The 15971-nt window shown below is 48.8% G+C and overlaps 3 protein-coding genes across 3 annotated transcripts; 1 reads left to right on the top strand and 2 right to left on the bottom strand.

Moving 5' to 3' along the window:
• Positions 1 to 245: 245 nt before the first annotated feature.
• PV06_01525 (uncharacterized protein) lies at positions 246 to 1288 on the bottom strand (the record flags this gene model as incomplete). Its single annotated transcript, XM_016402133.1, has 3 exons — positions 246 to 304; positions 453 to 650; positions 847 to 1288. 3 exons carry the CDS (start codon positions 1286 to 1288, stop codon positions 246 to 248), a joined length of 699 nt encoding a protein of 232 aa, XP_016266030.1.
• Positions 1289 to 1424: 136 nt separating this feature from the next.
• On the bottom strand, positions 1425 to 2993 carry PV06_01524 (uncharacterized protein; the record flags this gene model as incomplete). Its single annotated transcript, XM_016402132.1, has 2 exons — positions 1425 to 2056; positions 2258 to 2993. 2 exons carry the CDS (start codon positions 2991 to 2993, stop codon positions 1425 to 1427), a joined length of 1368 nt encoding a protein of 455 aa, XP_016266029.1.
• A 7125-nt stretch (positions 2994 to 10118) lies between these two features.
• On the top strand, positions 10119 to 10987 carry PV06_01523 (uncharacterized protein; the record flags this gene model as incomplete). The annotated part of the gene is made up of 2 exons (XM_016402131.1): positions 10119 to 10363; positions 10423 to 10987. 2 exons carry the CDS (start codon positions 10119 to 10121, stop codon positions 10985 to 10987), a joined length of 810 nt encoding a protein of 269 aa, XP_016266028.1.
• Between the last annotated feature and the right edge of the window lie 4984 nt (positions 10988 to 15971).

Genomic DNA, 15971 nt, shown 5'->3' with positions numbered 1-15971 from the left:
GTGGCCTTTGACTCCTATCGCCATCTTAAACGACGGTCGGGCGCCACAACCGGATAGGTGAAGTGACTAGAAGAGATGTGACCTAAGGACAGGCATATGTCAACCCACGTCAAGCAACGACAGGTTATTATCTACCAACAGCATAAGACGCGCAAATTTACCGAAATGTGTGTTTGATTCAGACTATTTGCATCTGTATCAAATGACGAACACATCCTTTTTCATCATCACGCAGTATCCCAGATCTAAATAGCCGGAGGATGTAGGAAGGGGTTATATGCTTCATTCACAAATTGTGCCGACCCTGCCAGCGCATAAAGCGTGTTAGCTTGGGATACTTGCGGGTTGAAGGCTACGAATCGATCAAAAGAACGACAATTCAATAGGTTTTGGTTTCGTTCTAAGCAAAATGCCTTTGCCATCGCCGGGGAAATCCGCAGAGAATCACTTACACATTACCGGCTCTGAAACCTCGTAGGGCATCGTCTGGTACATGAGGTTGAAAGATTCTTGGCTCAGGCCCGTAGAGTCAAGCTGTGATAGCATTGTGGCCTGGAAGAGGTCGCCGGATGGTAGTGTATCTGTGATATTGCCGAACCCATTTTCTGCAGTAGGGACAGCCCCGATTGCAACACAATTCATCGTCTCCCCTAAGGTAAACAGGTCGCCACGGGTTAGAATGAGATTCTTTAGGACTATGAAGGGTAAATTTTGAGCATGACAACCCCTGACGAGGTTACTGCGGGCTTCAACTCGGAGATACGGATGCCTGGTCACCACGAGGAGAATGCAACGGTGGGCAGCAAGGGCACAGCAGCTCGTTGTTGGGATGAATGTAGTACTTACCTTTGGAGATCGTCCTTGTTTTCTTGAGCCTTTGCATCATGTCACTCGCCAGCCTTGCTGCATTTGAATTAGAGCTGAGAGCTTGACAGACCTTCAGGCAAACTTCGGCATCTTCATCCACGGCTATCCAGTCTGTGTCTTTGAAGATTTCTTTGTCTGAATCCAGGTCCACGCAAATGCTTGCAACAAGAAGGATCGAACTGGCACAAATAAGACATGATATCATCTGCCACCAGGGAAAGCCATAAACGAGACTCTTCTTATCGTCGAGGTTATGAAGTAGTTTTGCAGTGTGTTGCGCAGCAACAATACACTTTCTTTTAGACATTGAGATACGGCCACTTTCTGCTTGATAGTTGGGACACGTTCTCAATACTTTGGGGGGTGATAATAGAGGCCGGTGAATTAGCGCTTGGAGGTTGTAGAATTTAACGGCAAGCATGTTTCGCTAGACTTCGTATCAACAAAATAGAGTGTTTGACCTTTCATGTGGAGAGACGTACCTGTCTTTTGTAAATGATCGACTTTTCAAAGGTATGGGACAAATCGAATCTCAAATTTCGCCGCAATTTTGATCGTCATCGTGACAATTCGTTATCTAAATGATCGATGTGTGATAGGATCAAAGCGGGGTCGTCAGCTCCTCTTGGTCCGTACAGACTCTCGAAGACTCTTCCAATTATTTCCGAGAACTTGATCATTGCAATAAAATAGTCTCCTACCCAGTCTGTCTCGTGCATGCCATAGTGACCGGTCGAATTCGCCAAGTCGACATCCGACTGTTGAGATGGAAGTTGAACATCGAAACCTGCCTCGCTGATAGCCGGTGGACGTCCCAATTGCAATGCTAGGAGGCGATCCAGCACAAATATGGAGTACCAAACTCGACGACACATTTCTGGTGAAGGCAGGGTATTTCCAACGCCCGTGCGATGGGCATCTTCAACATGGAGACCGATACTTTGGGCAATTCGAACAGCCGAACCTAGTGTTGTCCAACATCGGTCGGTCTGGCAAGTGGCCAGGAGATAGAAACATTGAGCGAGCAAAGCAGAAATATGATCAACCGTGTGGTTCGAGCTATAGTTCTGTGCAATAGCTATCGCGCGATCGAAATGACGTTGGTGCTGACGCGACGTCTGCGGATTGGAAGTTCTTCCTTCGGCTTCAGCGATCCCCACATAGCACGAACCGATGGCGAAAATGGTTACTTAGAAGAAGTTAGTGAGAGTTCAATGGAGGCTGTCCAGAGGCTGAAATGACAGCGGAATGGAGGAATCTGAGATTAGGCCAGATCATTTCAACTACACTGGTGATAGACATGTAGATTGTTCAGGACACCGTGCGATGACGAGCTGTCAGAGAAGAAATCTTGCGAATTTTAGGTGGTACTTCTCTGAAATTCACTTACCCAGCAAAGATAGCCAGGGCCCACGGAAGCCTTCCAACGAGTCCGATCGCCAAAACGATTCATATGTTTGCCTAAAATCCGGTTCCGAGACGAAGGGATAAGCAATGTGAATTGTTGAGAAGTATATGTCGACAAAATTGTCCGCGCTAGCCCGGGGCGGCAAGGGGCCTTGGCTCTGTTCCAAGAACTGCTGGCGAGGACCATCTTGTTCGTAGCTCTCGACTCGCGCTTCGGGGTCATCTTCTTGCTGACCTGACTCGCTTTGCTGGCAAAAGGCCGATTCCACGGCATGGAAGAAGCGAATGTCACTGGCCTCACCCAAGTACCGTCGAAAGGTGGTGGGATGATGATCGTCCGCCACATCCTGCTCTGGCGACGGTGAGATACTCGTAGTATCATGTCCGATCTGCTTTGTTAAGTGGTCTGGAAGCTGAATTGATGCAAGTCGCAAGTCGACAACCTTGCACTCATCCCGAGAAAGGTTTTTGCGGAGGCATCCAATTAAGTTCTCGTAAGTGGCAATTGCATCTCTTATTTTTCGGCCGTCGGTCTCCATGAAGAGCCAATTCAGATTCGCTCCATTGCCGTCGGAAGCAGACTTTCGAAGCCTACCCTCGTTCCAGCTACAGTCATATCCATATCCAGCGCAGCGTCCGCAAGTCGGATGGTTTCCATCGCACTTAAATGGCGAATGTGTCAGCTCCAGACCTCCAAGATAACACACAGCTTCAGGCATGGCTTTACCTTTGCTTTCAGGTTGCGGCAACTGTCGCAAGCCCGTGAGACACGTCGTCGCTTCAGAGACAAAACTGTAGCCATCTGGTAAGACACCTCCCGTTGTCGGAATACTGGATGCGGCGGGAATACGTTCGGGTTATGCAGTGGCACAAAAGCCGGCTCATGATAGCCCTTTGTTTCAAACCAACTCAGATGATGTCATGTGACCGCCAGTCCTCATGGACCCTGTGTGGGCGTAGCGTGCCGCATTTTTGACCTCTGTGTTTTGGAATCCGGAAGCAGCGGTTAGCGACGTGCCGCAGTAAGATATACATCCGTCATATCAGGCTCATTTATTCAAAGGGTGTCGCTTAAGTTCGATTGGGAACTCCAATGAATGCGAAAGGCGTCTTCGGACATTAGAAGTTTACGTTCTGGCGAGTGGTAAAGGCTTTACGTTACCCCTACCACTCCACTTCTCTACAAGGACTTCCTCGAATTGATTTCAGTTTCCCGCCGCCAACACTACATGGTTGAATCTTAAATGGGCATCTCATAGTCCAGCGAAGAGTATCAGGTAGCGTGATAGTATTCTCCTCGTATTTTTCATAAATAAGCTCAACGTGCTGAGTCTTGCGCGATTCGGCATGACTGGTTCGGACACCAGGGGTTGGTCGTTTTGTCAAGCTCTCGATACGAAATCGGCCCCGAAGCAAGCGAAATTCGCTGAGTATGGCATGTACCTGATCTGAGGTCGCTTGTTGCAGGCGGGGGTTCTGTAAGAGCAAGGAGGGTGACATTAGTCTGCTGCGGAGAACGCCTGATCTACAGTTCAGCTCTCATGGGTCAGTGATAGTCCTGAAGCCTTAACACAAGCAAAGATGAACGGAAGGCGATGTGCCGCAGTTCATTCTCGAACGTTAACCTGTGTTCCAGCCACCCTTGCGAGCCCAAGCTCTGAGCGGGATTATTAGATTGTGCTGCACTGATTGAGAGTGGTACATTCCTGGTTTGCAGGTATATTTTTAAAAAACAATTGGCGTTTCCAAAAACCTCAAAAACTTTGCCTTGAACAAGACGACTGATGGACGGAGATGGAAAGCTGGGAATTACCTCTTCCCGTGTTTCCCGCTCGAACCGTGGCATGGTGAATCGCAGATCGGAATGGCGAGAGAGGCCGACAAGCTAGCTAGTAGCTAACCAAAGCCAGATCGTGGGGTCAAGCATTATGACAATTCTTGTCTCCCCGGAAATTCTTTCGCTGCCATCTACATCTGCCTCAATTGCCAGAACCAAGTGTGCCATGCCTCTGCCAGGCCATGTCTCAACCACTCGTGATCGAGGGGATCAACCCTGCCAAGATCTGTGCAGCTGTTTGGAAGAGCAGCAATTAGATTCAGGTCAGAAGCCACGGGCAAGGGCAGATGGCGATGATGTTTTATTGTCGGAACTGACTATCCCTCAACCTGTGGAACAACCCGAAGACAAGAGCCGCAGGACGTTAGAAACAGGCGAGCAGACGGCACACAGACATTCAATAGCTCGCCCGAGCCTCGGGGATGATGGAGAACTGACGGAGCTCGCGATACCTGTACTCATACCTAGCGAAAGCCTCGCAGACGAGCAGAATATCAGCCTGAGATCGACAGAAGACTCGCGATTCTCAGGTTCCTCAACTTCGCAAGTATCATCGACGCGAGCGGAAGAGGAAAAGCCCCGGGGGCAGTCAAAAACGATTATTGCATACACTGAACTCTGTGCAATTAGTTGGATGATATTCTTTTCCATACTAGGAACGCTGGCTCGCCTCGGGGTTCAGACTATATCGGTGTATCCTTATACCGTCTTTCCATCTCCTGTCCTTTGGGCCAACTTTGGGGGTTCTCTTTTCCTGGGTCTTTTGCTGGAGGATCGATCTCTATTCCGGTTCGCTGTAGAGGTCGGGTCTGATCCTGAGACTTTTCATCACGAGGTCGACAAGGTGAAAAAGACTCTGCCCTTATATATTGGATTGGCAACCGGGTTTTGCGGCAGCTTCACGTCCTTTTCCACTTTCATCACCGATGCCGTCTTCGCCCTCACAAATCAGCTGCCACCTTCCGCAACAACATCACCATTCCACAGTATAGCCCAGGAGCAGGTGCATTCTCGCTCAGGTGGATATTCTTTCATGGCCCTCATAGGGATTCTAATCATACAGAGCGCTGTTAGCTTGGCGGCCCTTAAATCTGGTGCCCATTTGGCCGTGGCTCTCCAAACAGTAATACCAGCACTTCCCACCAATGTTCTCCACCGATTCCTTGACCCAATCTCGATTCCACTGGGCTGGGGATGTTGGATCGGTGCGGTCGTGCTCTGCATCTGGCCTCCAGATGATGAGTGGCGTTATCGCGTGTTATTCGCCATTGTATTTGCGCCCCCCGGCACTTTGCTTCGATTCTATCTGTCCAAAACACTCAACGGCCGCATAACGGGATTTCCATTGGGTACATTCGTTGCCAATATCTTTGGAACGATCATTGAGGGCATGTGTATGGACCTACAACATGCGAGCTCAATCGTGGCTGACATTTCCGACTTCAACTCCCCGCCATGCGCGGTCCTACAGGGCGTCATGCTCGGTTTCTGTGGCTGTGTCACTACTGTCAGCACGTGGGTGGGTGAGTTGAACGGTTTACAAAGGAGGCATGCCTGGATGTACGGCATGATAAGCATTGGCGTCGCGCTGGCCTTTCAGATCGTGATTATGGGCACCATGATCTGGAGTGTAGGCTATACCCAACACTGCTCATCGAGAACAATAGCCTGAGGAAAGCAGTGTGTATCTGTTTTTTTCCCTTGATCAAATATAAAGACAGCGGGCTAAAGCTCCTCTGATGTTTGAGTTCCCCAGATATAGAGCAAAGGTCTACCAAGGTGGGAGCGTCTGCAATTGACTTTCACAGCACTATCCCATATTCAAAACTCTCAAACGATAAAGTAGCTAGATATGGAGACCATAGTCACGTCCTGAACCACCGGCCATTAAGTCCTCGTTGCGGCACTACTGAAAAATTAGAAACGAGACATTCTCTCTTCTATCAGACAGTAACTGTGAACTACGGTCTGGGGAAGTTTAGTTCCCATTGCTTGGGTCGTGACTTCAAGAAACCACCTGCAGTTGCAACGGACTCTACTTTGTTCCAACCGTGTTGCGTGAAACCATATCTGCACAAGGGAAAAATGGGTTACCAGTCAATGCGCAATCTTCTGGGTATATTTAAGGCTGACATTGTTGGCGTTGATTATCGATCCGATTTGACATTGGCTCTTAGAGGACACTGCACTCAGGCCGCAGTCGATCTACCCAGTCATGATCTGGACCATCGTCGTTAAATTCAATGTCTTCAGTCCGAGAGGGATCTGCTTTCGAGACTAAGTTGTCTTTGGAACAAGAGAGGCCTTCTCGAAAGTAGCGCCTTTTGTGTGGACAGATCTTTCAATCGATGGCAAGGAAGTCAAAAAGGATGGCCATATCAGTTCAACATCGTCTTGTTTCCCTTTACGACAGTAGTCAATCCATATACTCCAAGTCATGTTGACATAGTTCGCTAGAGCAATGCTTAAGTGCCTGGAGCAATGTCACTATCACGACATATGAATGTCAAGCTCAGGGAGAGGAGAATCACTCACCACCATCTTTGGTTAGCTAACATGTGAACCCAATAGGTGTGAATCTCCAGGTGAAGTTCCTGTGCATGGATATGTAAATCACAGTCCAGGACAAAATCAGGAAGCCCCAGAATGCTCAATCCCAGAGCCGCGGGAACCATCTTCTGCAACATTGTATTCAGGATTTTGCGGTCGCGACGTTCCTGCCGTAGGCGTTCTAACTCATAAGTGGGGCTTAGTGCAAGGAAGCCTGCCCTGACTCCCTTGACTCTGCGTCGAGGCTTGCGAAGACTTGCTTCCATATAGTGAATGTTGCAGCAGAAGGCGACGATCGGGGACAGAGCTGCCACATTTTGACCACACCACCTAGCTCTGGCCTCCACGAGGCAGGCTATCATGAATAAGTTGATGCCTAGGAAAAGGGCGGCAGCGGACAAGTAGATTGTGTGAGACTTTCCGTGCTTGTGTTCTGCGTGGAGTAATGCACATGTCGAACAAGATAGCACGACTAACTCCAATCTCTCAGCATCGCCTGACCAGGGTTTAGTGATTTCTTTCAGAAATGAGGAGAATTCTATGAGCCTCCAGAGCCTTGTGTATGCGTACCATCCGAGGAAGGGGCCCAAAAAAGACTCGCCAGACTGATAAAGAGATTCCCGATGAAAGCTGCAAGGAATAATCCGTGGTGGCCATTGAAAAGGCAATTTGATATACCCTTGCATGCAACATATGTGCAACAAAGATCTGCCAAACAGTTCGGCTTCTCACTCCAGTGCATCCTTGAGGGATTTCTTCTTTGAAGTCGTGCCCATATACGTACTGAAAGGGCACAAGGGATAGAAATTCATAAGATCGCTTGCGAAAGATCCGTCGACTGGAGCCATTCGCGGTGCAGGTTGGAGTCACAAAGCTCATATTTGAATCGGTCCTAGCGCTCTGGATCATGGTTATTTCAGGGCCACCGTAATGGCCCGAGGGATCCGTCTTTTCCGGCGAGTAATACCTACGTAGTTACACGTGATACCTGCCCTCTTGAAATGTGATTATTCTTGGATGACTTGTCATTTCGTGAAGCGCCATACTAGGTCTGACCAGGTCTGATCTACCTAGTATGTGGTTGTGGCGGCGCGAAGAGAATTGAATTGACTAACTACAAATGTAGCGGTCGGAAATAAGTGTCTCCGACCCCTCACGCTAGAATGATAAGTAAATACAATCACGTGGCTGGGCGTGTCGCTCCGATACGCCTCGACGCGGTCTTTACATGCCTTGACGCGTCAGATGTAACAGAGACTCTGGTTGTAAGTCCGGTTCGTGAGCAAGATTGACTCACTGATTGACTGGTAGAGCTCCGTTAATTCTATTTCTACATGCAAAATCGCTCCCATGCGTGGTAGGACATTAAAGAACAGTATGAGATCATGTGAGAACCACTGCCATTAGTTTCGCGACTATTACTATTACTGCCTAACTAGACATTACCAAGCCAGATGAATGCCAAACAGTCAGAGAAAAATGAATCCTGACAATCATAAAGGAGGAACCTTCATTCGCTCCATTAGGCCTCCTAGCCCCCTCCCGAAAAGTATGAGGCCTTGTGCCTCTGGTTTCGCGGAGTTTGCACCTCAATTTGTTGGACGTGTGGCTTATGCCTGACCGCTGGGTTCAACGGGCTCCGGGCCAGTTTCGTGTACATCATTTGTTGTCTCCACAGATTGACGCGTCTTTTCAAGGAGCATCGAGTGACGGACGTCTCGTTCACTTCTGTATATCAAAACCTGAACAATCGTGGAGAAGACGCAAAAAGAGCTAGAAGCCGCGACATTAGCAATCCTTCCGATTGCGGAGAGCAATCTACACGTACACAGCAATAATGCACCAAGACTCAAGTGCGTACTTCAGCGAGCACTTGCTGACGCCCGGTGGCGAAGTGCTCGAACAATGGTGTCTGTTGTAGTCTTCCGCGGCAAAAATGAATGCGGTCACCCACAGATGGGAGTAGATGTAATCCAAGGGAATGAGTTGAACTGTGAAGCGTTTGTGAAATGCCAGGGGAATGGTGGGCAAGAAGAAACCGATGCTGGTGCAAGCAATGATCTCTTGATATGTTGTATGTAAATCCCGCGAATAATCGTGAATGAAGTAAGAGACAATAGCCATCACAATGCAGGCGCTAGCCCATTTGATGAAGTTGAACACGAAAAGAACGATGCGCAATCGCGTATAGGAGGTGTTAGATAGCCCAGAGCTATCAGCTCTGGGCAGTCTCATACCACGACGAAACTTCATGTTGCAAACTGGTATTCTCAACTGCTTGAAGCAAGTTCGAAAGGATTTCCAAGCCCGATTACAATGTGATATTATATATTCCATCCTCAATTTGTAACCTCGATACCCGTCAATCGGGAGCAGTGGAAGAGACGGATGGTAGACAGACCTCACTCGAGTAGGTGCATTGTATCACAAGACCTGGCTGTACTCCGGTTATGGACTGATGTGTCCATCTCATGATCACTCTGTATGCTTAGCGATATATCATTGCATGGATGGTGTAGATCACCAAGGGGAGCAGCGGGTGCGACGGAAATAATATAGCAAAGTTCTACATTCAATAAGAACTCTATCGCACAGATGAAGGCTAGTGGAGAATCACTGTGATAGTTAGATGTTTGGATTGGATGATGTAGATTAGCATGGAATTATTGCAATACAGGCTCAGCAGTATGCGCAAATCAGTGTTTAAATGTTTGTATAGGCTCTGCTTTGATAAAATCTTCGCCAAACATTGAGATATAGCCCAAGGTTTGCTCGGCATTCCCCCGACTAAGGACCGAGTCGTAATTTCATCTAATGCTCACACATATTTTCCGTCATTGCAGTCTTCCCTTTTCTCCACCGCCACAAGAAATGTAGTGCGTAGTGTCGACCCCTCCGAAGGATTAAGAGAGTCATTTTGTCATCGTCCGCCAACTTTGTGGCCATTTTTCACAGTAGACCAGACGCAACACTTCCCCTCCACTGCAGACGTGCAACGAGATGGCCATCATTTCGCCCGCATTATGTGCTTTCAGAACTAGAGAACGTTCGTCTTTGCGTCCGTTCCGACCGTTCCGCAGCGGAGAACTGAGCTGTCCCTCGTCGGCTGTTTCTTTGGCCGTGCTGAAAAGCAAACTATCCAACTATGATTTCTAGCAGTCCGATTCCGCCTCATCCACTCTCAACAGCCCTTGCCGTTCATCGTAAGAGGAGCAGTAGCTTCCCCGAGAGACATTGAATTATTAGCTCATTACTTCTTGGACACTATAAAAGGTGAGGAATTCAAGATAGGTTTTTTCCCGAGAGCATTAAACATCTCACGTGCGTGTTCCAACGTGAGATAACGCACACTAGCATTATTGAAAGACTGAACTTGCTTCCTATGAAACTCTGCCCACATACCTACTTGAAATGAACCAGAAAATCCAGACCGCACTGTGAAATCGTTACCCTTTTCATGGCTTCTGCGCTTCCCCCTGCTACCAGCTCGATCCAAGAGCGAAGCAAACGAGCAACGAAGGCTTGCCATCGGTGTCGGATCAAGAAGTCGAAGGTTCTCGTTAACCTTATCCAAGTTGTATTGTGGCGCCTAATCCGCTTCCAGTGCGAAGGACCAAGTCCTTGCGGTCGATGCAGAACAGACAACGTTATCTGTGTCTTCGATAGACGTCGGAGGCCCGACAACAGGGTCTACCCCAAAGGGTAAGTTCAAGCCTCGTCATCCCTGGAACTTCAGCAACTCTAAGTATTTCTGCTTGTAGTTACGTCGAGTTATTGGAGCACCAGCAAACTCAACTCTTGCGAGCCCTGAAGAAGTTGTATCAACAAGCGCACGACAACAGAGCAGGGTTTTATCCGCGCTTGAAGTGGTCCGGTAGTGACCTACCTGCTGTGAACAGCATACTCGAGGACCTTGGGGTATTTGAAGATGATGACTCTGCAAAGCCTGGAATTGAGGAAGATTCCAACGCCTCACACCTGGCAGCAACTGCTCCCATTGAGCTCACGCGCGGTCAACTGTCGACGAATCCTCTGGTTATTGGCCCTGCTTCTCTGCAACACTGTTCGGCTGCGGAGTCCAGCTTCGTCAAAACCTGCAGCTTTAGTCCGCCCTTGTGTGCACCTCTAAGCTCAACCCTCTGTCCTCGAGGCACACCAAGCACGTCTCCTACCGATTTATCTCACAATACCTGTGACCAATTTGACTATGAGCTGAGCCGTATCTACCCAAATTCCAACAGTGCCACGAGCTGTATCGACCCATTCGATCCGTCAACACCGATTTCGATGATGAGTTTACCCATCAACTATATGGATGCGTGCTAGGCCCACGGTGGTCAGATTGACCTAAACAATGTATGGCAACGGAAGAGACGTCTCGATCAGATGTTCCTTGGCGCTTTCAGAGGCATTTGTAATATGTGGTTAGAGTTTGATGAAAGCACGAACGTAAAAGGTTCGCTAGACGGCGTATTTGGGGGGGGGAGGGGGTAATTGTACATTGTCATACTTTCGGGACTTCGCTCCTGGGCGCTGCTAGAAGTGAATCGAGGAAGTGTCAGCAAGTTCTTCCAGAAGCGTCCGGAGCTTATTAGGTGCCTCATGTGTCACAGCTGAAACCATGAAGTGAAAGCCAATGAGTCGGCACGCTCTCAGTTGAATCCTGCACCGTGTGTTGGCTTATACACGCCTTTAAATGAGGTACTTGCCTTGAACTCTCTGCCTGGGAGCATCGTTGGATATCTCACCCTTGTCTGATGGCCGTGTCACAATTGTTTTCCGCAGAAAAACAACCGATAAAAATAAAGTGATAAAGGGGTGATGATCGATTCAACTGGTACATCGCCAAACCACCGGGAAAGAGGAGTCTTAGATGAGTAGACCTACCACAAAGGCTGTTCCCTTGTGCACGAGAAACGTAGATATTGTCCCTAATTGTCGGGTGTTGTTTTCAGACTATATTATTTACTTTTATGTGTCGAGAATTGGCAATGCGTAAGCGTAGAATTAAGAGATTCATTTGCAAGGTCCCACTCGCTGATTCTGACCTCCGGCAGTGGTTCTTACAACGAGCGCTCGAGGCGAATGTCAAGCTCTCGTAGAGGGTTATCCAAAGGCTGGCTCCTGCTTTGCCTTTGGAAGGCTCTGCAAATATCCTACGCGGTCCTTTGTGTAAAACTCGACGTCAACTTTGTTCCCCAGTCCAGCCTTTGAATCATCAAGGCCTCCAGCCTTCACACACGTCATGTCCGGCATAACCTCCAGTTCGGTGTACAAGCTAGACCCGCAAGTTGGGCAAAAGAAATGTCTGTTGATCTTCCCTGATTCTCCGATGCCATCCCAGGCCGAAGGGTTTCCTGGCGCCCAACATCGATTTAGCTCGGTAGCATGTTGTAATGGGAGACGCAGGTGAATACTGACCTGAAGTAACTCGGAAGGACGTGCGAGGAACAACGGCATTCGATGTAAATGCTCCTCCAGTCCACTAGTCATCAGAAACACAACGGATTAGCGAAAGAAATTTGCAGATGTTTCGGGATAGTGAACCTTTTGGCAGTCGGTGCAGTGGCATAATGCTGTGACCTTCGGCTCCCCAGTGAATTCATACTTCACCGCACCACACATGCAACTGCCAGTGGTGGTCATTTCACTTTTGTCGCTTGCCAAATGCTGCCTTATCGTGTCGAGTCTTGCTTTCGGGGAACCCATGAGACAGCGGTGCGAGAAGAACGCCTGGTTACACTCTTGGGGGCGTATGCAAAGAAGAAGGGCAGAAGAAGGAGGGGGCTGCTGCGTACTAGGACTTCTCGGTTCAAATTGTGCCTTGATGACATGCGTCGAAGTTATGGTTGCGGCGCGGTCTTGGACCGCTTCTTGACGGCCCGCCAAAATCCCGCCCCTCCGCCTTCTTTCCATCTCCACAGCTCATTTGACCCAGGCTTTCGTTTAGGTAATTAATTCGTTTCGCTCTGCTGCACAGGGTCTAGCCCTGGTTGCAGTCGGTGGCTACTGTCCCCTCCTTTATTCTGCGTGACCCTTCCTTTCGGCATTCCTCGGCCCTGTTCCCGCTCACTGATGGCTTTCTCCGTCACCATTGTGCCCGAAACTCTAGGCCATGCGCCAGTACCAACAGATACCAATCAAAGTTGAATGTCATCTCATAAGAAACCTCCCTTCTCGTACCCCGCCCTCGTGGTTCGCAGCTCGAATCCACAGCTTCCCCACGGGGTTTAAGTGTCGCCGTAAAAACTTTGCTCCTACCGTGGATGCGCTAGGCCACCGCGCCTCAGAGGCTTTATAACCGTATCTCCTGACAATCCCTGTAGATTTTAGACCTCGAGTATTTCATAGAAAGGAAGAAATGCAGATCGTACTGCGATTATGTCATGTTTTAGACAACATCATGAATCACAAGATGTGGTGTACGTGGCGGAAGAACGGCGTTATTGCTAGGTTTATGCAATCCTCGATATCACCGCCTGACTGACCTTCATTATATCAGCAGATTGAGGCTAACCATGAGGTCGCATGGGCGGCCCGTATCCCGCTCCTAGGTCCGTGAGAATAGAGCTCAAGGTTGCCTCGCAAGAACTCGATTGGCACAGATCTTGGTCTATATAAATGACGGAGCTTGCTTGTAGATCTAGTCGTCGGAGGGTTGAAACTCCTGTTAGATGACCTTTCACTGTTCACTGCTTGAACACGAAGAGGCTACTGAACATACCCAAATATGCCGGAACTGCGAGGAAAACCTCTTTTAGCGGGAGTGACTGCCGCCTGTAGCGTCGGTTTCTTCCTCTTCGGTTGTGCGTGGATATGCTTCCCGTGCTGAATCTCCTGACACCATGTATCTCTGATGCTGATTTCACAATAGATGACCAAGCGGTAATGGGAGGAGTCATTGGAGCAAAGACGTTCAACCAACAATTCAATCATCCGACGGTGCGGAATAAGTCTTCCGTGAAATGAGCCGTTGCATATGCTCCTTGCTGACTCACCCGTGATATCTAGGCCCTGCAGCAAGGTCTTATCGTTGGCCTGTACGACCTAGGCTGTCTTATAGGATCTATTTTCATCATTGCTTTCGGAGAGCGACTGGGTAGAAGAAAGGCCATTGTTAGTATTTTGCACTCCAACCCTTTCAGATGAAAGATGGGACCTAACGAGTTCAACAGTACATTGGCTCAGGGGTTATCATTGTCGGAACTGTTCTCCAGGTCACCGCCAAAGTCATAACCCATCTTATCGTGGCTCGCGTTGTATGTGGCGTTGGAATTGGTATCATGACCTCTGTCGTACCTGCTGTAAGGTGCCATGCTGCTGAGGTGGGCTGCCTGGATATTGACCCGCGAGCAACAGTGGCAGTCAGAAGTTTCTCCAGCTCACTCAAGAGGCATATTCCTTACCATTCAAAGTGGAAACATCGCCGTCGGTTTCTGCCTTGCAAGTTGGATCACACTTGCATGCTCATATACGACCACTCAAGCGCAATGGATTCTTCCGATCGCTTTGCAGGTGATATTTGCCGGCTTTCTCTTGGTGACGGTTCCATTCCTTGTCGAGTCTCCTCGCTGGATCGCTAATCATAGATCACTTGATGAAGCAACTAAGGTTATAGCACGTCTCCAAGACCTCCCAGAGACACATGAAGCTGTGCTTCAAGTCCGGAACGAGATTGCAGAAGCATTGGAAGCCGAAGCAAATGCGTCCTGGCGCACGCTCCTCGGGAACAACAATGAACAGAATTTCCGCCGCCTGTGCCTTGGGTTCGGAGCACTCTATATGCAACAACTCACTGGTATCAAGTAAGTCTCTTTCATGGAATTTACAGCGAGTGCTTACCTCGAGACAAGCACTATCGCATACTACGTCGCATATATCGAACAAGAGTATCTCCATCTCAGTAACAGCATGTCCCATATTGTCGCAGCAATTACAGCGACTCAATATTTGCCCTTTGCCCTCTCCCCGATTCTATTTGTGGAAAGATTTGGTCGACGTATTTTGTTGATGTGTGGTGCTGCTGCTTTGGCCCTAATGTCAGCCATGATTGCCGTCGGCTTCAACATTCCAGGGCGAGCGGGTGGTATCTTCACTATGGTGTTCTATTGTTTGTTCTACAACTGCTTTGGGATGAGGTATGTAGAACAAGAAAAAATTGGAGATCATGCCAAAACATCGAACTAACATGAGCCACAGCTACTTGAATATCCCGTGGATGTACGCTCCGGTAGGTTCAGACCAGTCTTCTATCGCCCTTTACATCTGGAATCGGTTGAACCTGACTGGATCAGGAAATCAACTCACTCAAAGTGAGATCTAAGGGTATGGCTGTTGCTTCAGCTTCAAATTGGCTCTGTAAGTACTGAATCTCTTACTGCGACCCAGGAATATGTACTAACCTGTATCTCGAGTCAATGGCATTGTTGTCACCGTAACGCCCTCAGGGCTTCAGGCTATTGGCTGGAGGTTTTACATCGTCTGTAAGTTGCCACCATCCCTTCTGCCGATGGTCGCAGGCGGCGTGTCTGCAACTAACAAGCAGTTAGGGGTTGTCTTCAACCTGTCCTTCATACCCATGGTTTATTTCCTCTACCCAGAAACTCGAGGCTTATCTCTCGAGCAGATTGACCACATCTTCGAGGGTAAGGGTCGAGGGTGGTCATGCTTTACTTCGGGAGTTCGCGACAGTATTCAAGGACCTGCTGCAATCGAAGCGGCGCGCCCAGGCCGTCATAACACGCACGAGGTTCAGACTGCTGACGGCCATCATATGCATCATCTGGAAAATATGGACGGCAGCAAGGCTAACGCGGTCGGCATTGAATCGATTCCAAACAAGGCGTGATTGATTGTTATGTTGAGGAATCTGAAACAGAAAAGTTGAAACACGAAGTAGGGCTCTGAGCTGAAAGACTCGGGGCAGATTATGACAGTGCTTCTGATATGATAGTGTTTAGAGAGTTTCACAGTGCACATACACAAGATCGCTGTGACGGAGACCTTTCACATTTGCAAATTGAGGAATGCAGGCCCTGAATGTTTCCGTATTCTGAAACCGGAGATGTGCTTCCACCGAATCCCACGCCATGAAGGCCAAAAAGGCCTTTGCTTTTTGACCTGCTTCCGGAGCCCCTTCGGGAGTCAGCAGGTCCTCCAAAATCCAACCGGAGGTACTCATGCAGGCTCCAGAGCGTCGAGTTTGTTCGAAAAGTCGCGCAATAGGCTTAATCGCGTTCTCGACCGTAAACATGTCAGAGTCCGAATAGTCGGCCGGAAAGTATTGGATGAATATTTCTGTTGCCACTCC

The sequence above is a fragment of the Exophiala oligosperma genome (assembly GCF_000835515.1).
Source record: "Exophiala oligosperma strain CBS 72588 unplaced genomic scaffold supercont1.2, whole genome shotgun sequence".
Lineage (NCBI taxonomy): Eukaryota > Fungi > Ascomycota > Eurotiomycetes > Chaetothyriales > Herpotrichiellaceae > Exophiala > Exophiala oligosperma.
Note: the sequence above shows the minus strand (reverse complement) of the source record. Positions and strands in the feature narration are given on the sequence as shown.